The sequence below is a fragment of the Bufo gargarizans genome, chromosome 8 (genome assembly GCF_014858855.1).
Source record: "Bufo gargarizans isolate SCDJY-AF-19 chromosome 8, ASM1485885v1, whole genome shotgun sequence".
Classification (NCBI taxonomy): Eukaryota; Metazoa; Chordata; class Amphibia; order Anura; family Bufonidae; genus Bufo; species Bufo gargarizans.
The window spans coordinates 27890298-27916886 of NC_058087.1; the positions used below are offsets into that span (position 1 = coordinate 27890298).

A 26589-nucleotide genomic window follows, 5' to 3' on the forward strand; every position below is an offset into this window, starting at 1 on the left:
CTTTAGCTGACACTGAGCTATCATGTGCAATGGCACAGCTTTCAGATTGCAGTTTCATGTTGATGGTGACACGCAGGGGCGGACTGGGAAAGTGGCCCTGGAAAAAATAGTAAAAGTGGCCCCGTTTTGTAGTGGGGGTCGAAAAACATGGAAGACGGGGCCAACACAAGTAGGCGGGGCCTGCAATACCATATTGCGGCACATTATACCACCCCAACAGAGCCAAATACCACAGTCCATCACAAAATACATCCCCAAAAACTTCCACTGGCCGGCCATGAGGGAGGAGGGCTCAAGCGGCCCCCTGGGCATCAGCCCACTGGAAAATTTCCCAGTAAGGCCACCTGGTTTTGATTGATCAATTACCAATGAAACTACAATCAATATGAAAACCACGTCAAACTAGACACCAGCGCGGTTTAGGCCACATTGCAGGCGTCCCACAGCTGTGGTGCATCCGCCACATGACCTACAACCATTGCATACATGCCGATTCGTCATATTATCCACCACCCCACTGACACGACCATTGGGGGTTTCAGGCCCCGCAGATGTGTTATGACCGGCCCCCAGAGTTCAGCAAAGTATTTCTATTACCCAGTGTCGTATATAGAGAAGTAAGCAAGGATCAAACCAGGTCCCCCTCACAGGACAGAATCGTTTCTGCCTAAACCCTTTGCCTAAACCTAGTTGTTTTTTTTTATGCATGAATTAAATTTGTTATTTTTGGGAGAATTTTTTTATTTAATTCATTTGATGTTTAACATAGAGAAGCTTATGGGATAACGCCTGCAAAAATATTATAGACCCATAAAAACACCCCAAAAATATTGTTTGTGTCGTATTCTGTATTTCACGATGCCTGATGACAATGAAGAAAATTATCGGCAATGATTAAAAAAAAAGGGAACATTTTTCCTATAAACACTGTGGGTGAACGCACCAAATCTGCAGCAGTTACGTATCCAGTCCCTTACTTCCCACGTCACCCGCGGTCCTCACTATACTGGGGCCCAGTTGTGACTGCTGACACTATGTTGTCCTCATACTAGAAAAGTCTGAGCAGCCATACTGAGGTGTATGGTCATGTTACACAATCCTGTACACCAAAGTGAGACATATAAATTGCCCTCAGTAAAGATGGCGCCTTCATCACTTGACTGCTGTTTCCATGGAAACAGGACTAATCCTGTATAGACTTAGCTTGATAAAAATGGAGGAGCAGCCTGTTCCGAATACACTTGGGAAAGTGACGGCTCACGTGCCGGATCTTGTTATCTACGGGAATCTAATGAAAAAATTGCCAAGTATTCAGAATTTCCATGGCGTCTTACTGTTTGCTCATGTCTCAGGTATCAGGAGTCTCTATAGAGCTATGTGGTTGTCTGGGACTGTATCACACTACGAGACAGGATTAGATACACCAATTCAGCAGATAGCATCACACAAAATAGGATTAGATACAGCAGCTCAGCACTGTATCACGCAAGATAGGCTTCATTCATTGGCAGACAGTAATGCGTATGATAGGATTAAACACCTCACCTCAGACTGTATCACACATGAACGGCTTAGATACAGTCTCGCACAACATAGGCTTTTATTCACCAACAACACGTCAGGCTTAGATACATCAGCAAACAGTAATACATATGATAGGATTAGACGCAGCGCCTCAGTCTGTATCATACATGAAAGGCTTAGATACATTGATAGCATGACACATGATAGGCTTAGATACATCGGCAGTCACTTCAGTAGACATGCTGAGAAAACCACATTTTTTTTCCTTCTTCTAGGTTTTACTGCTTTAACTGAAAAATTCAGCAGCGCTAATAAAGAAGGGGTACGGAGCAGACCAATTAACCAAGACCCTGAATAGTTACATAGGAGACATCGTAGACCGTAAGTATTTGCCCAACATAGGAACCAAAACGTTTTTCTGGCACAAAATGGCTTCCCTGCCAATGTGGCCTTATCTCTGGCTTCAAATGTCAACCTAAAATATTAGTATTTCTACAAATCTACAAGGAGCTTCTGGGGTCTGGGCCCCAATTTGCTGAGAGGGAAGATGGTTGACATCCAGAGTGGACTCTCTTGAGTAAGCACCTGCTCTTGTATGTTTTCCACCCCGATCCCCCTGACTTCCTGTATCGGTGACTACTCCATCCATACACGTAATAGACACACTAGCTGTGGTCACTGGCCCATGAGACATACAAGCCTAATGTTCACCATTTATTTTGTCTTTTTTGTATATTTTTGTTGTTGATTTAGTTCATGTCTGTCTGTGCTCCTCAGACCTATTTGTATTTCTCACAGATGTGCTGGTGGCCGGAGGTGACATCCTCAATTTTGCATGTACTGTTTTTTTCATACGGTTAGAAGACCAAAAATAAAGAGAAGCTGTCTCCCCAAAAACCCAGTCGTAGGGGCAGCTACCGTGGTATTTATTTCTGGCACTTACCTTAGGTCCTGTCTACATGTAGTACTACACACCTCCGCCATTTGCAGTGAATATCAGTCACATATCCAGATCTTGTGAAGAGCTTTGAGATGTTACCCACTGTGCCAATGACCATAGATGGTGGACCCCCTAAGGGGAGGTAGCTATGGAGAAAATAGGGACTGCAGTAATTCACTGGGCCATTGTATGTCAAGGGCCCAGTAACCTCTCTGGTACATAAGACGACAGGACTACTATAAATGGCGCACGATGCTGAGCTGCAGTACCCCAGTACGGCCTACACTGTGGATGGAACCTTGTGCATCCAGCTTCATCTACAGTATAGTTTCCGTTACCAACAGCTGCTCCAAACAGCTGGTTACTGGGGGTGCTGGGTGTTGGACCGCCACTGATCTGATATTGGTGACCTATCCTGAGGACCAGAAAAAGTACCAGAAAAGCCCTGGGCTGCAAGCATATGTATAGCCCTATGCCTGCATAAAGAATGAAGGGAATGTACCGTAGCCCAAGAGTTGGCCCCCATGCTCAAATATAGATGGGCTATCATAATTTGGCCCGTTCCACCACAAACAGTAAAACCAGTTTTGGGGTGTCCAAATTTCCCAAACAATTGGCTTTTAATGGCTGTTTAATGTTCGTTGTTTATTCGATGATTGATCCTGTGGGAACACTTTTTGTCTATGTCCAGCTTTAGCGGATACTTACCACTTTACTCCTTTACCACTGTACTGTGTAAATATCTCACTTGTCAGGAGATGCCCTGCTTGCCCTCTGGAAAAGTCCGGCGCCATCAGCTGAGTGAGGTCATCGCGCTGGCAGTGCAGTGCAGCCTGAAAATTCAGGAGACTTGCGGTGTAAGAGCCATTCAAGTGGGTGTGGAGCTCAGGGTCAGAATTGGTAAGATCAGCACTACACTGTAGAGTACTTTGCCATAAAGGGTTGAAAAATATGGTATCTAGGACTCTCAAAGAACTTTGTGAGACCTTCTACCAAGATGTGGCCTATGGTAGATGTTCAGCTGGTACTGGAAGAAGAAGACTTTGATACTCCTTGAATACTCCTTGCATCTTTAAGTGCTGTAAGATGTTGGGCAGATGGCTTTGCTGTGCTTTGACCGCAGGCCACCTGACCATCCAAGAAGAACTTCCTCGTAATAGCATGTTGGAGGAGCAACAAAATTTGGAGAACTTAGACAAAGTTTTAGGAAAAAAACAAGAAAAAGTATGGTCTTCCTTTTTTTTCTAGCCATCTCTGCAGGACTACTGTCACAAATCGTGATAGGTAACAGAACACAAGAGTTCTTTGTTGTGGTGGGCCAGACCATGGATGAAGTACGCCTAGCAGAAGGGTTGGCTGAAGCCAGCTCCATTATTTTATCACCCAACGCCTGGGAGCTGTGTGACCGACACAACATCCGGACTGAGAAAATGCTCCCTAATGAGCGTGCCGTAAAGGCTAGTCCCGGTAGAGATGTTGTCTTGGTCAAGAATGTAGCTTTGTAGCTCGTGGGGACTGGGAGCCACCGGTCTGAATGCCAGGAGGCGCCAACAAGCCGCTTCTCCTTGGGTATTTTGCTACAGTACCAGGGCATCAAACCAAATCTGTGCCTGGGGTGAAAGATAGCTCAGCTATGGTTCTGGTCTTGGTGTGTGAAACTCTTTTAGAAGACCACCTCACTAGAAGACCATACACCCCAGATAACTGTTGACTATATGCTCATTCAGCTGACAACTCCTCATGTATCCCCCATATACACTCAGCAAGGTCAAGCATGCATGTATTTTCAGTATGGAGATAGGAATATAGGAGAGGAGAATATGCCACTTCCAGACTATTTTGGTGCCAACTTATCTACTGCAGGAACAAAGGATTAGACATGTTGAAATCAACATGCCCAACTCTTCTTTTCCTTGACATCTGTCATTTGGTTGAGATACCCCCATACACACATGACATAGTCAGCTGTTCCCTCAAAACATGTTTTTGTTGGTGACAACCTCCAGTAAAGAGCAGACCAAGGTCATATGGACATGGAAGAAGATGATTTGATGGAAATGTGTGGTGGATCAGGGCATGTAGAAAAGATTCTGTTGGTGGGGACATGGAGTGAAGAGTATATGGACATGCGTGCTGGAGATGATATAGAGAGAAGTACATGGATGTTATACTGGAGAGGACCCGAAGAAAAGATTAGACCTAAATGTGTTTTTGATTGACATATTGGCAAATTTGCTTTATTGTGTTACTGGGTGGAAGGATTTTCAGTCCTGATGAGCGCTGACATTTATCCTTCACTAAGTGATGTCACATTTCTTGTCTGTATTAATTCCTATAGCTGCGCTACATCAAGAGGAAAACCGGATTTGACTTAGGAGCTCACTTAATAGAATATGGAGGTCATCTTCAGCATGAGCCCAATGCCCACGGTAAATACGTCTCATTTATAAAGCTGATAATAGAATTAGCAGTATCTAAGATTTTATAATACAAGATAGAAATGTATTAATTTACTATATACCAGTATATATATATGTGTGTGTTTTTATAGCTCCAAAATAGCAAATAATGTTTTTATAGCTCCAAAATCTCCTACCTACAGATCCTATGCAGAGATATGTGCAGAGAGCCCCTAAGGAGCCTGAGAGGATGGGAGTGGTAGTGGCTCGGGCTGTCACAGCAGTTGTCCTCACACCGTTGCTCCCTAGGGCCATGCAGTGAAAGGAGGGAGCACCCTTTCTTCCTGTGGGGAACACCCTGATTCCAGGGCTTCTGCCTGATAGTAACTGGAGTGCCCTTGATGTTAAGTGTCTAGATGGGTGCAAGGCAGGGTGTGTAGAGTGCAATGCCCAGCATAGGGCATAGGAGTCAGGAAACCAGTCTAGAGGTAAAATAAACATCTCTCTTTACTGTAGTGCAAAATGGGATCTGTAGTACATCCAACTATAGCAAAACACAGTTCCAATTGTACACAGTGCAATTCTCTCCCAGATGGGAGTGTATGGATTTTGGCAAGGATGGGAGTTATGGTTCTCTTTTCTCTCTAAAGTCTCTCTCAGTAGAATCTATGGTGGACAACAGTACTGTGGCAATGGTGGCTGTAGTGTCTGCTGTGGGATGCAGGGCTTTGAAGGCATGACTGTCCAGAACCTGTCCAGGTGTCAAAGGTGTTTTAACGGTGTCCCTTACAGCAGCAAGGTCTGAATGGCTGCAGTAGCAGGTTACCTTACTGACTCCTACACATGGCCATGCAGATTCTAAGTTCTCCTTTTCTCTCCTTCTCGTTTTCCCCCTCTTTCTTTTCTGTTAATCTCTGTATCTTTCTTCGGCCTGAAAAGAGAGAGCATAAGGTACAGCTTCCTTCCTCTCACAATTCACACTCCTTAGAGATAGTGGTGGAGCCAGCCACCATCTAGCAACCTGCAAGGGCTGAGCCAGAATAATTAATCATGACTGTGCCATCCACACACAGATATACTGGTTGTAATACATAACATGGCAATACAATACATGACATAACCAGTGGCGTACATAGAGAAGTAAGGGCCCAGTAGCAAAGATCAAACCAGGCCCCCACACACAGGACAGAATGGTTTCTGCCTAAACCCTTTTCAGTGACGCTTGGGCCATATTTCCTCTTCCTTCCAGGGTTGCACTTTTCTTTGCGCGTTTGGGCTTCCAGGTGATAAACGGGAGGATGAGTGTGCACACGCCCTGCACAGTGCCTTCAAAATACACAGATTCTGTTCTGAGAACATTATATCCATCAGGTAGGTATCAGAAGAGCATATAAAAAGGGCATCTTCCAACCATTTTTGCATCGAAAACTAAAACTTAAGCAACTTTGCAAATAGTCCTGGTTATTTAAAGGGAACCTGTCACTGGGATTTTGTATATAGAGCTGAGGACATGAGCTGCTAGATGGCCGCTAGCACATCCGCAATACCCAGTCCCCATAGCTCTGTGTGCTTTTATTGTGTAAAAAAACCTATTTGATACATATGCAAATTAACCTCACATACAGGACTCATCTCAGGTTAATTTGCATATGTATCAAATAGTGTTTTTTTACACAACAAAAGCACACAGAGCTATTAGGACTGGATATTGCGGATGTGCTAGCGGCCATCTAGCAACCCATGTCCTCAGCTCTATACACAAAATCTAGGTGACAGGTTCCCTTTAAGAACATGACTATTTTGAGCCTTGAGGAGATTTTTTTTCCCCATAATTGCCTTCTGACAGCCAGGGCCTAATAGATGTAAGTAGACCTGGAAGCCTTCATTAGATCTCAACTTCCAGGGAAACCCACTGGCAACATATGATCCCGTCTCGGAGGGGAGACGCAACCTGGATGACAGAAGGAGCTCCTTCCCTCTTTCTAACCACTCAGATGTCATAGTTACTACTAAATGCGACATCTAAGGGGTTTCATAGCCAGGATCAGTGTCAGCTGGAGTTGCAGCAGGGTGTCAGCTGTGAATGGTGCCGATTGAGCTCCTGTGCATGCTTACCATCTTCGCATTGCGCATTTAAATAGCACCATTGCCATAAATTTGTAGAGGATGGCACCAAGAGGTTAAAAAAAAATCTTCCACCGTTATGTGTATACAGCTCTTATGCAGGCCCATGTGTCTTCATGGTTATTGACTACAAACATAACTCTGTTTAGTTTAGCAATAAAGGGAAAGAGGGAGCGAAGGAACACATAACTGCAGTATCCAACTACACAGGGAGTTTGTTTGTAGTCTGTAACCATGGAGACACATAGGGGGTCATTTTTTAAGACCGATACCTGGCGGTGGATCTGCCGGAGTTATGAAGAAGCGCCGGCCTCTTCAGTGCAGTATGACCTGTTGTATTACACACATATGGTCACCCCCTGGATCATTTTGGTGGTGAGCTTTTTTTGTCAGTCCTCCCTCGAGCACGTTCGTACCTGAAGTCCGCCTCTCACATCAGTGGTACGTGGTGCTCCGCAGTTTCCACGTTTATTCACAATGGAGTCATTTATCCACTCACGATACATGTTCACCCCAGCAGCACGAGAACAGTTCACACTGCGCAGGTTCAGAAATACCGCCACCTGAGGCCCAAAAGCCGATTATCATCACTTTTTACAACTCTGATAAATTGTCCTGACAGCAACAAATAATATGTGTGCGGACAGCCTACTGCACACCGAACCAGCTCACCCCATGGGACTTCCTTCATGAGCAACACGCTGAAGGTAGTAGTCATAATAATGGCATTTGACTGTGTATATACTCATTCTTTGAATTTGTGTTGCCTGATTACGCCAGAAGAAATGTCTTCAACGGTGAAATCAAGTGCAGTTGTCCATCAATTAGGGGAGGTCAGGTGACACCACATCACCAGATACTCATTCATTTCAAATCAAACCATGTACCACATGTAATCTTACAACCATGAGGCGAAAGGATAACCGTTGGTTGCGAAATGGTAGAGAAATCTGTCACAAGTGCAGGTCTAATTATTTGTCCTATATCACTTCCCCGCAGGATGCAGAGAAAGAGACAGTTGTGTGCATCATCCATAACGCTCATTACATTGATGCCGCTTCCTGGGGATTCCTCTCGAAAATCACAGACTCTGTGCCCTTGTTTATGGTGATGGCATTGTGCCCCTTTTCAAAATATGAAACAGATAAGCAGCGCATGTGCTCAGGAGCCCAAACACAGTTTATGTTCATCCATAATTCCAGACATAGCTTGTCACAGCCTGGGGGTCATCAGCATTCCTACGGAACTTGAAATGTAAGTCGCCAATAGGGGTTCATGGAGCCACAAATGTGTGGGAAAACCAAAGGCGTAACTATAGGTGTCTACTATCTTCCAGAGCGGAAGGTATAACGGGTGTGTTATATACTTCTGACACATACACACACCTGGTGTTCTTTACATGCAGCTGATTGGTTGGATGTAATTCAGCTACTGATTGGTTCTTGAAATAGTGCTGGGACTTCCTGCTTGGAGAGGGGAACAGAGCGCTGCTTCATTCAAAGTCTCAAAATCAAAACTCAACAGTTTTGCACGAGGCTTTGAGTAATCCATGTTTACATTGTCTTCTCCCACGGAGCCATGGTGTAACCGTCACGTACACACACACACACACACACACACGGGAGGATAGTGACCACTGCGCTCCACCCTCACCCCTGGTCCTGCCTACTTGCCTCACGAGTCCTGATGACAGGGGACAACTGGACAGCAGTCCCTAACTTAGGATACGTGCGGGAAGGACAGACAAGACAAATAACGGATAGTGAACGGACCGGGTCAAAACCAAGAGGACAACGCAGTACAGAGGGATAAGCAAAGAATGGTCAGGAGAAGCTGGGGTCATAAATACCAGGAGAGTCGAGAAGTACCAAAGGAGTCCGCAAAGGATCGTCAGGTGGAAGCCGAGGTCAAAATACCAGGAGGGATGCGCAGTACAGGAGGAGCAGGCAAAAGATCGTCAGGGAACAGGATCAGGTAAGTATACAGGTATCCAACAAACACCAGGAACCTAAATTAACAGGCAACCTGTGGCCAGCAAGCTGCCTGTATTTATAGTGGGGAGTGAGGGTCATGTGACGTGGCCAGCGTCACATGACCGACAGACCGTCCAGTCGAGCACCGAGTGATTAGGTAATGTCAATGGTCCAGGAGGAGACAGAAGACAGAGTATTTTCATGTAAATTAAATGAAGCCGTAAATCTCCAGAATATTCCACTGCCATATCCTCTGAAAGGTATGCCAGTCTTATAGGTCTCATTTCCATGTATGATTTTCTTATGACACCTACTGAAATCACCATTCATATGTTTTTGGAGTTTTCACCTCCATACACAGGTATAGCTCTTTCTCAGCTGGATTATATGACGGCAGGTCAGCAGATAGTGGTAAAGTGTGCAGCACTTATTGGCCAGAAGTTGAGCACCGTTCTACTCAACCATACCTTGCCAGAGGGAGCGCGGGGCAAATTGGAAGTGACTATTAACTCTTTGGTTGTCACACATTTTTGAGTGTGCAATGAATAGCAGTGGACAAGACAGAAGTCGCACCCTCACCAATGCACATGTGTGTGGATGTCAAACTAACACACCCCAGGAGGGGGAGAAAGGCATGTAGATATGATAATAGACTAGACCATGACCAGCCAATAGTCACTTAGATGTACTACTAGCAGCACCAAGGCAATAATCACCAGGAGAAGTCACAACCACCACCAGCACAAAGCCAGCAATCACCAAGACCTCCCTTCAACAGCACACCACTAACATTCATTTAGACTTACCACTACCAGCACAGATCCAACAATCACCAAGACCAACCACCACCATCAGACAGGCAACTATCACCAAGACTACCACCACCTCATTGACAACAGTCATCAAGACTAGCTACTGCCAGAACAAAGGCAATAATCACCACGGCCATCTCATAGCCAACAATATCTAAGACCAGCCACAACCAGCAGACAACCAACAATCACCAAGACCAGCCATCACATCCACACACGCAACAATCATTAAGACTTACCACCATGAACACACAGCTAATAATTGCCAAGACAAATTAGCACCAGGACATTATTATCGATCACCAACTGCCAACACCAGCATACAGACATCAATCTAGAAAACCTACCATCAATATTTAGTCTTACGGTAATATTCCCTTTTTCATAGGCTGGTCACTTTGGTGGGCCTTCGGCAACCCATTAGATCCAACCCAACTGCCTTGCCGGGTGATGCACTTCTACACTCCATTGCTGCAGGAAACTGCAATCGAGCTATGGCTTCTGGAGCAAAGCACGAGCCTCCTTCACAAGTGTGCTCTATTTCTTGAGCCACATGCACATAGATGCCATCAATGTGGAGGTGGCAGCTTCATTTACTGCCACAACTTGGTGCAAAACCTGTCTAAGTGAAGAGTCAGGTACCGAAGTATGATGGAACTGAGAAACAGAGCAAAACTGTGTTACTTCATACTTGACTGCATTGTGTTTTTTGTTGTATTTTAATAGAAATCAGGTTTGATGGCTCTAAAAAATGTTCAGCCTACAGCACAACCGATGCCAGGACCTGCAGACCATCATGGTGAGGTTTAGGTCAACTTCAGATCAGAGCTACGTCACTACTAAATTGACAGACGATGCGCTTTGTATGTGTTTTTGTAGGCTTTGAACTCTCAAAGGAAGGTACCAAGGTCAATGACCAACCTGATGACTTTGTCCCGTCTACATCTGCAGTAGAGCCTCCTGAATTGTCATTAGAGATAAACCCGTCATCTACCACCAAATGCAGTATATAGATATATAGGGAAAAAAAACATTGTGCAACCCACCATCATATTTTTTGACACAAGCAATTTTTAGTGTTGAGCACGAATATTCGAATCGCAAATTTTAATCACGAATATCGCCACTTCGAGAATTTGCGAATATTTAGAATATAGTGCTATATATTCGTATTCACGAATAGTGTTGATTGCGAATTTTCTAATCGCGAATTTATCGCAAATATCGGCACTTAGCAACCAATAGGAAAGTTGCCTACCTCTTAGTGTTGATCGCGAATATTCTAATGGCAAATTTTTATCACAAATATATTACATTGCCGATTTCCGCAATCAAGAAAATAATCACTGGAGATCACTAATTCTCGAATTTGCGAATTTAAGGCGAATATTAGGCCAAAAATTAGCTAAATATCACAAATTCGAATATTGCCTATGCCGCTCATCACTAGTTAGCATTACCTCTGCTGGAATAGCCTGTTGGATCAGGCTACTGCATGCGTGAACATAGCCTTAGCTACAACTTGTGCATTTGGTAAAACCTGCCGCATGTCCAGAGCAAAACCCACTACAAATCTGTGTGTAGCTCATGTAAATTTGCAGTGGATTTTTAGTGGATTTTGCAACAGATTTCACCTAATTTGCTGCAATTTATGGTCTGTTAGGAAGAGACCCTGAAGGTAAATTTACAAATTTAGAAGAAAAAAACCTAAAAGCATTGTGACCCCTTACTATACTCCAGCCTTCCAGCTGAGGGTGACCACCATACTCCCTAAAGAAAATACCTAGCTGAAGGGCAGGATGCTTAGGGTCTGTTGGTGCAGAGGTTACTGAGGGTGATGAAGACTCAGCTATTAACATTCAAGAAACTTTTCTTTGAAATTTTAAGGGCAACTGTCATGTTTTCATCAAAAAAAAAATCTATTTTAGCATATGTTACTGCTACAGCTGGACCCGGCATTAATTTCCATTGAAATGTATTAATGCCGGATCCATTAGTAAGTGTTCAAGAAATTGCCGCATTGACGGATCCCTTTTGTTGTATTTCCTGGCTAGGCCTTAGGAAGACACTGGTTCCTTCATCTCTTGCAAGGAACTGGTTGTCTTATCGCCTGTTCCCTAGCTGAGGGTCTGTTTCAGTTGCAGCAGGGATTAGGTTCCAGTGCGTGAACACTTCTACCATTGGGATTTGTTCATGTTGTTAGCAGTGAGGGAAAGGCTTATGGTTTGTCAGGTGGTGACCATTCCCTGTTCCTTAGCTGTGGGGCCTAGCCTGGTGTTTGGTTACCTGTTAGTTGTGTTTGGTTTGCTTTCCTTCCCTCACCTTCCGTGACAGATTTGCCCACTCTTTTTTGCAAAAACACTCCAAAACTGTCAGATTGTGAGGACATCTCCTGTGCACAGCCCTCTTCAGAGCACCCCACAGATTTTGAATCTGATTCAGGTCTGGGCTCTGGCTGGGCCATTCCAAAACTTTAATCTTCTTCTGGTGAAGCCATTCCTTTGTTGATTTGGATGTATGCTTTGGGTCGTTGTCATGCTGAAAGATGAAGTTCCTCTTCACGTTTAGCTTTCTAGCAGAAGCCTGAAGGTTTTGTGCCAATATTGACTGGTATTTGGAACTGTTCATAATTCCCTCTAGTTTAACTAAGGCCCCAGTTCCAGCTGAAGAACAACAGCGCCTTGGCATGATGCTGCCACCACCATGCTTCACTGTGTGGATGGTGTTCTTTTGGTGATGTGCAGTGTTGTTTTTGCGCCAAACATATCTTTTGGAATTATGGCCAAAAAGTTAAACCTTGGTTTCATCAGACCATAACACCTTTTCCCACATGTTTTTGGGAGACTTCAGATGTGTTTTTGCAAAATGTAGCCTGGCTTGGATGTTTTTCTTCGTAAGAAAAGGCTTTCGTCTTGCCGCTCTACCCCATAGCCCAGACATATGAAGAATATGGGAGATTGTTGTCACTTGTACCACACAGCCAGGACTTGCCAGATATTCCTGCAGCTCCTTTAATGTATCGGTAGGCCTCTTGGTCGCCTCCCAGACCAGTTTTCTTCTTGTTTTTTAATCAATTTTTGAGGGACGTCCAGTTCTTGGTAATGTCACTGTTGTGCCATATTTTCTCCACTTGATGATGACGGTCTTCACTGTGTTCCATGGTGTATCTAATGCCTTGGAAATTCTTTTGTACCCTAACTGATACCTTCTAACAATGAGATCCCTCTGATGCTTTGGAAGCTCTCTGTGGACCATGGCTTCTGCTGTGGGAGGCGACTAAGAAAATTTCAGGAAAGACCAACTAGAGCAGCTGAACTTTATTTGGGGTTAATCAGAGGCACTTTACATGATGGCCGGTGTATGCAGACTCCTATGTAACAGGACTGTGAATGTGATTGCTTAATTCTGAACACAGCTACATTCCCAGTTATAAGAGGGTGTGCACACTTATGCAACCACATTATTATTATTCTTTTTTTCTTCCCGCCACCTAAAAGATTTCAGTTTGTTTTTCAATTGAGTTGTACAGTTTATAGGTCACATTAAAAGGTGGAAAAAGTTCTGAAATTATTTCTCTTTGTCTCATTTTTTTACCGCACAGAAACCTGACATTTTAACAGGGGTGTGTAGACTTTTTATATCCACTGTATATACATATATGTAAAAGTATGTACTACAATATATATTATATAAAAATAAGTATTAATAAAAGTATAACAAATAGAAAATAAGATTAATCTCCAGATGTACTGTCAGATCACATGTATCAGGGTTAGTTAGGTGCCAACTACTACATATGGGGAACATATATATATATATATATATATATATATATATACACAGTGGGATGCAAAAGTTTGGGCAACCTTGTTAATCGTCATGATTTTCCTGTATAAATCGTTGGTGGTTACGATAAAAAATGTCAGTTAAATCTATCATATAGGAGACACACACAGTGATATTTGAGAAGTGAAATTAAGTTTATTGGATTTACAGAAAGTGCTATAATTGTTTAAACAAAATTAGGCAGGTGCATAAATTTGGGCACCACAAAAAAGAAATGAAATCAATATTTAGTAGATCCTTAGGAATTACAGCCTCTAAACGCTTCCTGTAGGTTCCAATGAGAGTCTGGATTCTGGTTGAAGGTATTTTGGACCATTCCTCTTTACAAAACATCTTTAGTTCATTCAGGTTTTATGGCTTCCGAGCATGGACAGCTCTCTCTAAGTCACACCACAGATTTTCCATTATATTCAGGTCTGGGGACTGAGAAAAGGCTTCCTCTGCATCACTCTCGCATACAGCATCTCCTTGTGTAAAGTGCGCCGAATGGTTGAACGATGCACAGTGACTCCATCTGCAGCAAGATGATGTTGTAGGTCTTTGGTGCTGGTCTGTGGGTTGACTCTGACTGTTCTCACCATTCGTCGCTTCTGTCTATCCGAGATTTTTCTTGGTCTGCCACTTCGAGCCTTAACTTGAGCTGAGCCTGTGGTCTTCCATTTCCTCAATATGTTCCTAACTGTGGAAACAGACGGCGGAAATCTCTGAGACAGCTTTCTGTATCCTTCCCCTAAACCATGATGGTGAACAATCTGTGTCTTCAGGTCATTTGAGAGTTATTTTGAGACCCCATGTTGCTACTCTTCAGAGAAAATTAAAAGAGGAGGGAAACTTACAATTGACCCCCTTAAATACTCTCTCTCAAAATTGGATTCACCTGTGTATGTAGGTCAGGGGTCACTGAGCTTACCAAGCCAATGTGAGTTCCAATAATTAGTTCTAAAGGTTTTGGAATCAATAAAATGACAACAACAGTGACCACATGTAGCACCTGCCTGATTGTGTGTAAACAATTATAGCACTTTCTGTAAATCCAATAAACTTCATTGCACTTCTCAAATATCACTGTGTGTGTCTCCTATATGATATGTTTAACTGACATTTTGTATCGTAACAACCAACGATTTATACAGGAAAATCATGACGATTAACAAGGTTGCCCAAACTTTCGCATCCCACTGTATATATATATATATATATATATATATATATAAATGATCAGTATAATAGTAATGAGGTTCCCAACTTAAAATACTCATCTACAAGAGGACAAAGATAGAGAATACTTATAATGGTAATTGAATTGACAGTATAATAATAAACAAGGTCCCAACTCAGGATGCCCATCTAAGAAAAGCAAACTACTCAGACTACGCATTGTCTTTGAAGTAATCAAAATGTATTTGACACCTGGTTGTGATTTTGCGCCCTGTGTTGTCCACACGTTTGCTTGACTCCTATGGTCCAGCGTTCCTCCAGTACTATTGTTCACCTGACCGGCGGTTTGGCTCCCGCCTAAGGTTATTGGACAAGTCTGGCTGCGCCAACCAGTAACTATCTTCATCTGGCCTTCATTGTGGTTGCGCCCAACACGTCTCCTGTGTGAGGGCACTGTTATTTTACTTACTTAACCTATGAGCGCCTTTCTCTCTTTTTTTTGCCATTATTTTGCTGTATTTGCTGAGTTATTCAGGTAAAGAGTTATCAACTAACTCTGAGATACGGCGGCTCTAGGTTCCGTTGGGTGAACTCACCGTATAGGAGACACATCAATGGATTGCTGTTATTGACAGCTCTTTGGATCTCATCTTGAGAGTTGACAGCAACAGATTCCAGATGCAAATAGCAGACGTGAAATGACCTCTGGACCTTTTATCTGCTCATTGTAATTGGGATAATGAGGGAATAACACACACCGGGCCATGGAACAGCGGAGAAGACAATTGTCCCATTACTTTTGGTCCCTTAACAAGTGGGAGGCACAGATGGAAACTGCTGTAATTCCTGCACCGTTCACCTGATTTGGATGTAAATGCCCTCAAATTACAGCTGACAGTCTGCAGGTAAAGCACATCTTGTCCGTTACATTTCAAATCCATTGTGATGGTGTATAGAGCCAAAAAATTTAGAATTGTGTCCATGTCCCAATATTTATGCACCTGACTGTATATATATAAGAAGAAAGGTATGGCAGCACCAATCCTCAGTATAAACAGCGGGTGCTATGTCCAGGGGAGTCACTGCTTACCCACTAATGTAGATGGAAACGGACAGCACATCCAGTAGAAAAAATAAATAATTTATTGGGCCACAGTGGCACAGTGAGGCGACGTTTCGGCTCAAAACACAGAGCCTTTCTCAAGTGCCCCATACGTAGTAGTTTGCACCTATACCAGGTAACTAACCCTGATACATGTGATCTGACAATACCCCCCCCCCCCCCCCACCCCCCGACTGTATATATACTTATGGGATCCGGTCTTGGGAGCTGTCCTTTTATTTGTACATCTGGAGATGAATCTTATTTTCTATTTGTTATACTTTTATTAACATATTTTTATAATTGTATTACATACTTTTACATGTATGTCCACACGTTTGCTTGACTCCTATGGTCCAGCGTTCCTCCAGTACTATTGTTCACCTGACCGGCGGTTTGGTTCCCGCCTAAGGTTATCGGACAAGTCCGGCTGCACCAAACAGTAACTATCTTCATCTGGCCTTCATTGTGGTTGCGCCCAATTTGGTGCAACCCAAATAGGTGAGCAAACCATCTCTCCTGTGTGAGGGCGCGGTTATTTGACTTACTCACCCTATGAGCGCCTTTCTCCCTCTTTTTTTTTTTTTGCCATTATTTGCTGTAATGAATGTGACAACACAAAGACATTCCACGTTACAGAGAATTCATTTTAATTCATATTATACAATGGTACAAAAGATGCAATATACATTTCTATACAAAACATTGCAGATGGAGTTAGTGGTTCCCTATAGACTTAGAACAATGAACCTATGTAAACCCAAAGATCCAGTCTTATATATTTAAATCAGCCGGCGTTTATTTCTCTGCAACCAATTATTTTATTGCTCCAAGTCTCTAAAATAAAAGAAGAAGCAACTTTGTAAATACTTGTGTTTTCTTTGTGTATACACCAGCTATACAGACCTGTGTGTCTCCATGGTTACAGACTACAAACAAACCCTGTGTGTAGTCTGATCTCGCAGTTATGTGTTACTCTGCGACAGCAGGTTCACAAGATTGGGGAGGGCAGTAACACAATACATTTTAAACTGTAAAGACGCATAGGTCTGCAGAGGAGCTGAAATACAAAATAGTACTCTTTGCAAAGTGGCTTGATCGTCTTTTTTAAAATTAATTGGAGCAATAAACGAGGTTGCAAAAGTATAAACCTCCCTTAAAGTCTTTTCATACAGAAGACGGTAGAAGAAGGCTTCTCCAGTGCAGGGTTTTAGTATATTCCCTTTATGTCGGATGAGGTCAGATACAGAAGAGAAGTATACAATGAAGAATCGGGAAGGATCACTTGTGCAACGTTTCTCCGTGATAACAGCGACGCTCGCAGAATCTGATCGTCCAGTGCAAATCCAGTCCAGTATATTCTCAAGCGCACAGGTGAGACCATAAGATTCATATATACAGAGGTATACAGACACTGAAGGGATACAGAGCCAGACTCACGTACACGTGGACTATGGGCACATTCACTCTCCCAAGAATTTCCAAGGGCGGGAGAAGTCTACAGGTCACTTCTTGAGGTTGTGAAGAAGATATTTTACACCTACAAGGACAAAAAAAAAAAGTCAAAGTCCATAGTACACAAACAGAAAAAATTTAAAAGTTTATTTTTTTTTATAATAAATTTTATTGACAATTCAAAGAAAAAAAAATATACAAACAAGATTATTATTTACTCTTTCCCATAATTAACCCCCAATCCTCTAATCCCCACCAACCCACTCCCTTTTGCGGTGCCCCCCCCCCCCCCCCCCCGAAAACAGAAGGGGATAAAGAGGGAAAGAGGCAGGAAGAAATCAGAAATCAAAACTTGCATTCTCCCCAAATTCTAATCCATTTTGCCTCAGTTTTAAAGGGGTTTTCTGATAAAAGATATTTATTACCTTTCCAAAGGCTTGGTGATAAAAGTATGATCGCTGGGGGCCCGACTACTGGGAATGTGGGTCCCTGAGTCCCCTGTGTGAATGGAGTGTATATGGGGCTATGTAGTAGTGAATAGAGTGGCGATGATAAATGCGGTTAATGGGAAAAACCCTGTAAGAGGACTTCCCCTTTAAATACATGCATATACACACTAGTTGTGGCAGGTTAGTAGCATTTATATTAAATTCATGGCTCTAGCCTTACACACAGCAAAGTGCTGCTGTGCATAGAATTGAAGGGGGGAAAGCGGGGAAAAAGGAGAATTTAAAGGGGTTGTCCAGAATTAGAAAAACATGGCAGCTATCTTCCAAAAACAGCGCCACACCTGTCCACAGGATGTATGTGGTATGGTAGTCCAGCTCCATTCACTTCAATGGAGCTCGGCTGCAATACCAGACATGACCTGTGGATGGGGTGGCGCTGTTTTTGGAAGAAAGTAGCTGTGTTTTTCCCAAAAAAATTTATCAGTACTGATTTGAAAGGAATAAATGATGAGCCTGGAGGATGCACCAACCTTATGAGTCTGAGGTGGTAGCTCATCTTCAGACCCTTCCTCTGGCACAGTTTCTGGGTGATGGGCACTTTGAGTGTCTTCGCTCCATCCACCCATGGGCTGCCGGGCTAAGTTAGATGCGGGTCTCTGAACTGATCCAAAGTCTGTGGAAAATAAATGAAAAGTGAGCAAAATCCATTATCCAGTCATACATTATGGGCGAGAACTCTGCATCAGGTAACATAGTGGGGGACACAATACGGAGACAGGTATAAAGCTCCTGGGCCCCAGTGCAAGGTCTGTCCAGGGGCTGACCCCGACACCCATAACATATTCCCCCAGTAAAGTGTTCATATACCCTGGCCAAAAAAAGCAGGTTACTTCTCTGGAGGTGTGAAGATAAGTAGCGGCCATATAACTCTGGCACCGCTTGTACACAAGCAAACATAAGACCCATCAAGTAAGAATCCAGTCTGGCTGATCCCTACTTTCCTGTCACCTAGTGACTGTGCTCCACAGACAGGGGAGAGTTGGTACTGAATGTCTACCTATGAATGTCTATGGGGCAGGTGCGCCCTGCAGGACATATACCTACCTGTGCTGGCACTGAACCTGTGTGCACTGAATGGCGGCATCCTATCCTCTCTGAGCAGAGTAGTGGGTGACGGGCAGCTGGCAGAGGTGGGTATGTTGGATGTAGTGTTAATAAGTCCATCCCCTGACACACTCTCTCCACTCTCATCGCTCTCCTGCCTGTGCCATATGTGCCGGCCCGGCATCATCCGAGTGTGCTGCTGATGTAACTGGCAGAGAGCAGACGGGTCAATAGTTGTACTTGCACTGGAGGTGTTGGCTGTAAAGCAGTAGTAGCAGTATAGCAGAAGTGTAGTAGTGTTAGTAGGAGTATTAATAGAAGAATATTGGTACTACAGTAGTGTAGTGTACATAAGTAGTATAGTTGTAGAGTAGCAGTACAGAACTGTAGCAATATATTGGTAAAGAAGTAGTGTAGTACTAAAGTAATGTGGTAGTATATGGAATAAAGTTACCTGCCTATCAACGGTGAGTGCCGCTCATTTTGTTCTCTTTTTCCTTTTATCATAATGTGGTAGTATAGTAGTATTGTAGTAGCAGTATAGTACTAGTAGTAGCAGCAGAAGTAGTAGTGTAGTAGTAGCAGCAGCAATATAGTAGTAGTGATGGAATATACTTGTAGTAGTGTAATAGAAGTAGTAGTAATAATGTACTGTATTAGTAAGAGTGTAAGAGCAGTAGTGTAGCATTAGTGTAGTAGTAATAATATAGTGTAGTAGAAGTAGTATCAGCAGTGTAATAGAAATACTTTACTAGAAGTGTACTATAAGAAGTTGTGTTATAGTAGGAGTGTAATAGTAGTACTGTACTAGTAGTAGTAAGAGTATAATAGTAGTACTGTACTGGTAGTAGTAAGAGTATAATAGTAGTCCTGTACTAGTAGTAGAAGTGTAATATTAGTACCGTACTACTAGTAGTAGGAGTGTAATAGCAGTACTGTACTAGTAGTAGTAATAGTGTAATAGTCCTGTACTAGTAGGAGTGAAATAGCAGTACTGTACTAGTAAGAGTATAATAGCAGTACTGTAGTAGTAGTATAATAGTAGTACTGTACTAGTAGTAGGAGTGTAATAGCAGTACTGTACTAGTAGTAGTAAGAGTGTATAGTAGCCCTGTAGTAGTAGGAGTGTAATAGTAGTACTGTACTAGTAGTAGTGTAGGGTAGTAGTAGTAGTGTAATAGTAGTCCTGTACCAGTAGTAGTGTAATAGCGGTCCTGTACTACTAGTAGTAGGAGTGTAGTAGCAGTACTGTATTAATAGTTGGAGTGTAGTAACAGTACTGTACTAGTAGTGTAGTAGCAGTACTGTACTAGTGTAGGGTAGTAGTACTGTACTAGTAGTAGTGTAGGGTAGTAGTAGCAGTACTGTACTAGTAGTAGTGTAGGGTAGTAGTGGGAGTGTAGTAGCAGTACTGTACCAGTAGTAGTGTAGGAGTGTAGTAGCAGTACTGTACTAGTAGTAGTGTAGGGTTGTAGTAGCAGTACTGTACCAGTAGTAGTGTAGGAGTGTAGGGTAGCAGTACTGTACCAGTAGTAGTGTAGGGTTGTAGTAGCAGTACTGTACCAGTAGTAGTGTAGCAGTACTGTACCAGTAGTAGTGTAGGGTAGTAGTAGCAGTACTGTACCAGTAGTAGTGTAGGGTAGTAGTAGTAGCAGTACTGTACTAGTAGTAGTGTAGGGTAGTAGTAGCAGTACTGTACTAGTAGTAGTGTAGGGTAGTAGTAGCAGCAGTACTGTACTAGTAGTAGTGTAGGGTAGTAGTAGCAGTACTGTACTAGTAGTAGTGTAGGGTAGTAGTAGTAGCAGTACTGTACCAGTAGTAGTGTAGGGTAGCAGTACTGTACCAGTAGTAGTGTAGGAGTGCAGTAGCAGTACTGTACTAGTAGTAGTGTAGGGTAGTAGTAGCAGTACTGTACCAGTAGTAGTGTAGGGTAGTAGTAGCAGTACTGTACCAGTAGTAGTGTAGGGTAGTAGTAGCAGTACTGTACTAGTAGTAGTGTAGGGTAGTAGTAGCAGTACTGTACTAGTAGTAGTGTAGGGTAGTAGTAGCAGTACTGTACTAGTAGTAGTGTAGGGTAGTAGTAGCAGTACTGTACCAGTAGTAGTGTAGGAGTGTAGTAGCAGTACTGTACTAGTAGTAGTGTAGGGTAGTAGTAGCAGTACTGTACCAGTAGTAGTGTAGGGTAGTAGTAGCAGTACTGTACCAGTAGTAGTGTAGGGTAGTAGTAGCAGTACTGTACTAGTAGTAGTGTAGGGTAGTAGTAGCAGTACTGTACTAGTAGTAGTGTAGGGTAGTAGTAGCAGTACTGTACTAGTAGTAGTGTAGGGTAGTAGTAGCAGTACTGTACTAGTAGTAGTACTGTACCAGTAGTAGTGTAGGGTAGTAGTAGCAGTACTGTACCAATAGTAGTGTAGGGTAGTAGTAGCAGTACTGTACTAGTAGTAGTGTAGGGTAGTAGTAGCAGTACTGTAGTAGTAGTGTAGGGTAGTAGTAGCAGTACTGTACCAGTAGTAGTGTAGGGTAGTAGTAGCAGTACTGTACCAGTAGTAGTGTAGGGTAGCAGTACTGTACCAGTAGTAGTGTAGGGTAGTAGTAGCAGTACTGTAGTAGTGGGAGTGTTTTGCAGGATACAGACGTATAGCCACTTACTTCATGCATGTACAATGCGTGCAGGCTCATCTCCATGGAGGCGTATTCGGACAGGGGCCCGCTGGTCATAGGGCCCTCCCACAAACTGCTCCCAAAGCTGCTGTTTCTAAACTCAAGGCTGTAAGAAGAGAACACACTGAAGCACAGGTAACAGGCGGACCTCAAGCTGTTACACTGCCCTCCGCAGTGCTGATTGGGGGGAAGGAACCCCATTCTCCTAATAGCTGGGAGTCCTGGAAGTGGGATCTGCCATAACATTTATGGTGTATACTTTCAAGATGCCATAAATATCTCAGGTGATACCCCAGGTTTTATCGTGGCTCTAGGGAGTGGTTCAATATGACATGGTGGCCCTTGGACCCTTGCTTTGACCCCCTATCCATCTGTGGGCCAAATCCCCGTAGATATTTACATTCATAAATGGGGCTGATATAGAAGTATATATATTGTAAGGCGCTGCGGAATATGTTATAATCTATATATTATACAAGTTCATAGATGCATCCATCACAGTGCACACCCCACAAACATGAAGCGTCCCCCTTTTCCTCACCCGCTCTGGTTTTGAGCCACGTGACCGGACTGCTGCGGTGAAAGGGAACGCAGAGCCGATGCCACCTCTGACACAGCAGAGACGTGTGGAGAACAGAGAACATCCGTCTGCGGAGGCATTGCTGAAGGGGACATCACGTGGAACATGTTCGCCATCAGACTGTGCGGCTAAAACACAAAACAAGAAGTGAGTGGCTGACGAGGAGACGGCGAGCGAGCGCATGGACAGGAAGGGTTAACATGAGCACCTCGGAGTCGGACTGCATTGATAACCCGGAGAAGTGCAGGTGATGTCCTGGTCCAGGGGGGTTTTTCGGTGTCGATACGCCGCTATCTTTCTGGACTCGTTCTCGCAGATGCGTCAGGAACGCGGAACATTCTCGGGGAGGCTGCCAGCGGGGATTGGTGATGGCGAAGTGCATAAGTGACAGTTCAGTCTTTCCATCCTCTGCCTGCTGGTAAACTGAAGCTTCGGTCTTGCCGGCAGACATCCACTGTAAGAGAAGCCAATATTACAAATCTACCGCCACATCACGGCCTAAAGGGACACTAAGTGCTCAGGGTACTTTCACACTAGCGTTATTCTTTTCCGGCACCGAGTTCCGTCCTAGGGGCTCAATTCCGGAAAAGAACTGATCAGTTTCATCCCTGTGTATTCTGAATGGAGAGCAATCCGTTCAGCATGCATCAGGATGTCTTCAGTTCAGTCTTTTTGATTTTTCAGGACGGAGATAATACCGCAGCATGCTGCGGTTTTATCTCCGTCCAAAATTCCGGAACACTTGCCGGAAATGCCGGATCCGAATGACATGCATTAATGCCAGATCCGGCCCCGAGTGTTCCGGCAAAACTGATCCGGCACTGTGGTCTGCACATGCTCAGACCGCAAAAAATGTGAAAAAAAATAAACGCCGGATCCGTTTTTCCGGATGACACCGGAGAGACGGATCCGGCATTTCAATGCATTTTTTTTATACGGATCAGGATCCTGATCCGTCTGACAAATGCCATCAGTTTGCATGCGTTTTGACGGATTCGGCAGGCAGTTCCGGCGACGCAACTGCCTGCCGGAATCCTCTGCCGCAAGTGTGAAAGTACTCTTAGTGTTATCTATTAATGTGCAGTTACTACTACTACTGCTCTCTGTTATCAGCCAAATCAGGGCAGCAGGGGAGAAGCCTCTGGGTTGTGGTGCCGTGTATTTACCGCAGGATTGCCGTGCTGACGGACGTCCATTTGCGCAAAAGAACAGGTGTCCCCGACTCCCACCACTTCAACTGTGAAGTTTCGGAAAAAGTCAATGATCTCCAAAGACTTTGGACGCAGCCGGAATATTAGTACCAGGGGCGTCAGCAGTGGACTCAGGAGCTCCTCCAGAATGAAGACCTGCACAGTAATGGAAGAATTAGGGTATGATACAAATTAACCCTTGCCAGTAAACAGTGTGGAGTCTAAGACTACCTCATACATGAGGCTCCTTTTAGTCCTCCACGCAGTGGTGTACCTGCAATAGAGGCAGACCATACGACTGCTATGGGGCCTGAGAGGAGGGGGGCCCCAGCATGAGCTTGTTCTTCTTTTCACCATGTTAAAAACATTTTCATGCAGACGCCACTAGGGGGAGCTCAATGAAAAAAGATTATTACAGCTTTCGTGGCTTATGTATTCATTCATATGCACTGAGCTCCCCCTAGTGGCGACTGCAGGCAACCAGCTATCTCTGTAACAGAAGGGAAGCTGGAGATTTATCTATGTATTTTTGCTAGTTTTATGGTGTAAATATGGTGTTCAGAATGAGCGCCACATTTTTTAAGCACTTTCCATTTTTTCCAATATAAAGGTCACATAAAGAGGCCAAAGGCACATTTTTTTATTACAATTTCTATTTCATGAAAATTTCTTCCACATGAATAAAAAAATATATATAAATAAATTTGTCTGGAGCATTGCGCAGGTTCTGCATTGCCTTGAAGTGACTGATGGACATATACTGTGAAACTAGGGAAAGGGGGGGCCCATATTAAGTTTTCCTATGGTGCCCTATGAGATTTGTGTACACCCCTGCATCCACGTAAGGCTCTGGTGGTGCAATTCTGGTAAGACACTCACCACTTTGTACTGGAAAAGTTTTGCAAATTCTCCTCGAGTCTCGGCTCGGTGGGCGCTGCGCTGCCAGTGGTCGGGCATGTAGTGAATATGAGCCAGGATGACCCTAAGAAGCTGCTCCGGACAGAAAACCAAGTGCTGGTCTGGGATGAACGACCTGAGGAAAAGAGAAGACGAATATAAAAAAAAAAAAGACACCATAAATAAATCAATTTAGCAAATCAATTTCATCCTTAATATAATTAATTCTGCAACATAAAAAGTCCAGAAAGGGTATTTATACTTTTGCAACCATTTTTCATTGCTCCAATTTATAAGGTAAAAAGAGAAACAAGTTTGCAACATCCGATTACAAATCTCCAAATGTTTTTGTATGCAGCTCCTTTTTTTAGACCTGGCGCGAGTGGGGGAAGTCGCAGATAGCGGAGCAACTGACCTGTTGCACTGCTATCTGCGCCTGAAATATGCCTAATTTAGGTGCATTTCAGTATATTAATGACCCCCTTATTGTCTATTTTAGAGGCATCAAAGCAATATAAAAAACTGTTGCAAAAGTCTACATATAATAGGAGAGCCACCTGAAATACTCTGAATTCTCCTATTGGTCGGCTATAAATTAAAGGGGTTGTGCACATTTTTCAAGTTTTTCCCTATCCACAGGATGGGCGATAACAAACTGATCGCTGGGGATCCGACCATTCCCAGGGTCTGTGGGGGTCCTGTTCCCACGTCCTGTTGGAGCGGCAGGTCACGCATCTACCCTGCCGCTCCATTCATTATCTATGAGAATGCCAAATACAGCGTTTGGCCATTTCCGGCGGTCTCAGAGAATAAATGGAGCAGCAGGGCGCATACTTGATCTGCTTCCATTAGGACGGGGGAACAGGATCCCTGTTCTTGGAATCAGTGGGGGTCCCAGCGGTCGGAACCTACCAATCAACCCTATAATGTCAGTGCTGACCTGCAGACAGTCACCACCACTCCCAGTAGTGTAACAGCGCTCAGCACGTGTTCTACCGCCAGCACGTCTTCATCATAGACGGTAAGTGCTATAAGCACCGCAAGGATGGAACCCGCCAGGAACCCCAAGTGTTTAGCAGCCACCGCCAGGAGCGGGGAGAGGAAGCAGTTCATGTATTTGCTGGCTGGCTTGTACGCTCGGCTCAGCCTCGCCTGCAGCTGATGATCCAGCTCATTGAAGTGCCGCAGATAGCAGCGTCCATACAGGGACCAGCATCTTGCCCCAAGGCTCCCAGGTTCTCGGCGCAAAACTTCTGTGTAGCTGAAGAAGGCATAGAGGATCTGCCAGACGAGGACAAGCGGACAAAGCACCAAGTTGGCGAGCCCTATCCAGAGAATGCGCTGAGACAGCTTCTCCGCTAGCTCCAGGCGCACTCCTGCTCGCTTGTACTCGGGCTTTAAACTCCACTCATTCTGGAAGAGGCATCCGGGACCCCAGAAGAAAATGAGCTGAAAGTTGTACTTGAGGCCACGGGTGTAGAAGACTGTATCGCCCAGCAGAGGGAGCCGGTGCTGGAGCGGCAGAAGGTTCTTGTTGACCATGGCGACCATGTAGTTCTTAAAGCGCAAAATTCTATGAGACACGTCCAGTTCTGACAACTCCTTCTTGTGGATGCAGATCTGGTGCTCTTTCTGGATCTGAACGATTCTGCTCTGGATTTCTTCCCAGGTGTAATAAGGGAGATCTGCCTGCAAGGAGGAGAAAAAGTTAAAGGGGTTGTCTAATCTGGACATTTATGGCATATCCATAGGAGGCGGAACCCATTCTCATCTCATGAACAGGGCCTGATGTGAATGAACAGCACGTCGCACTAGTGCGGAGTCTTCTCCATTAACTACTATGGGATTTCCGACAATAGCTGATCCAGGGCTTGGCTATTTTGGAAGTCCCAGTAGCTGGAATAGTCTCACATGCGCAGTGTGCTCTGTATTCAAGGTGGGGCCCATTTTTTAGATAGAGCTGGGCATTTATGGCATATCCAGATGGGACAACTCCTTTAAAGGGGGCACCCATTAATAAGCAAATGTGAATGTCTCCACTTTAACATGATTCTTTTATTCTAAGGAGTTCCAACTTTCCTTACTAAATCATTATATTATATAATTTTATAGTGGTTGGACCTCTTTTTCTGACACTGAGCTCCAAATCCCCAGCATAGCCATAGAGTTGAATGATCAAATTAAGGCTGCCTGAAGCCACCACTAGGGGGAGCTCACTGCATGTGATGTATGCAACGAACTGAATAATAAATTCAATAATCTCCCCCTAGTGGTGACAGTGGGCAATTAGAATTTGATCATGTACCTCTGGTTGCATGAAGGGAAACAGGGGAGCTCTGAATCATAAAAAAAAGCATCCAGCCCTAGGAGAAGAC

General features: G+C 43.9%; 1 protein-coding gene across 3 annotated transcripts in view; it reads right to left on the reverse strand.

Annotated features, from left to right (window-relative positions):
- Positions 1 to 16504: 16504 nt before the first annotated feature.
- The window catches only part of ATG9A (autophagy related 9A), a 38987-nt gene continuing 28902 nt past the window's right edge, over positions 16505 to 26589 (reverse strand). For all 3 annotated transcript variants that reach the window (XM_044303933.1, XM_044303932.1, XM_044303934.1), the window contains 9 exons: positions 25155 to 25903; positions 24197 to 24350; positions 23294 to 23473; positions 22336 to 22581; positions 22089 to 22255; positions 21536 to 21653; positions 18887 to 19094; positions 18313 to 18455; positions 16505 to 17418 (listed from right to left, as the gene is read on the reverse strand). In XM_044303933.1, coding sequence (XP_044159868.1) covers positions 17413 to 17418; positions 18313 to 18455; positions 18887 to 19094; positions 21536 to 21653; positions 22089 to 22255; positions 22336 to 22581; positions 23294 to 23473; positions 24197 to 24350; positions 25155 to 25903 — 1971 coding nt within the window. In that variant the 3' untranslated portion in view covers positions 16505 to 17412. The remainder of the gene's footprint in view (positions 17419 to 18312; positions 18456 to 18886; positions 19095 to 21535; positions 21654 to 22088; positions 22256 to 22335; positions 22582 to 23293; positions 23474 to 24196; positions 24351 to 25154; positions 25904 to 26589) is intronic.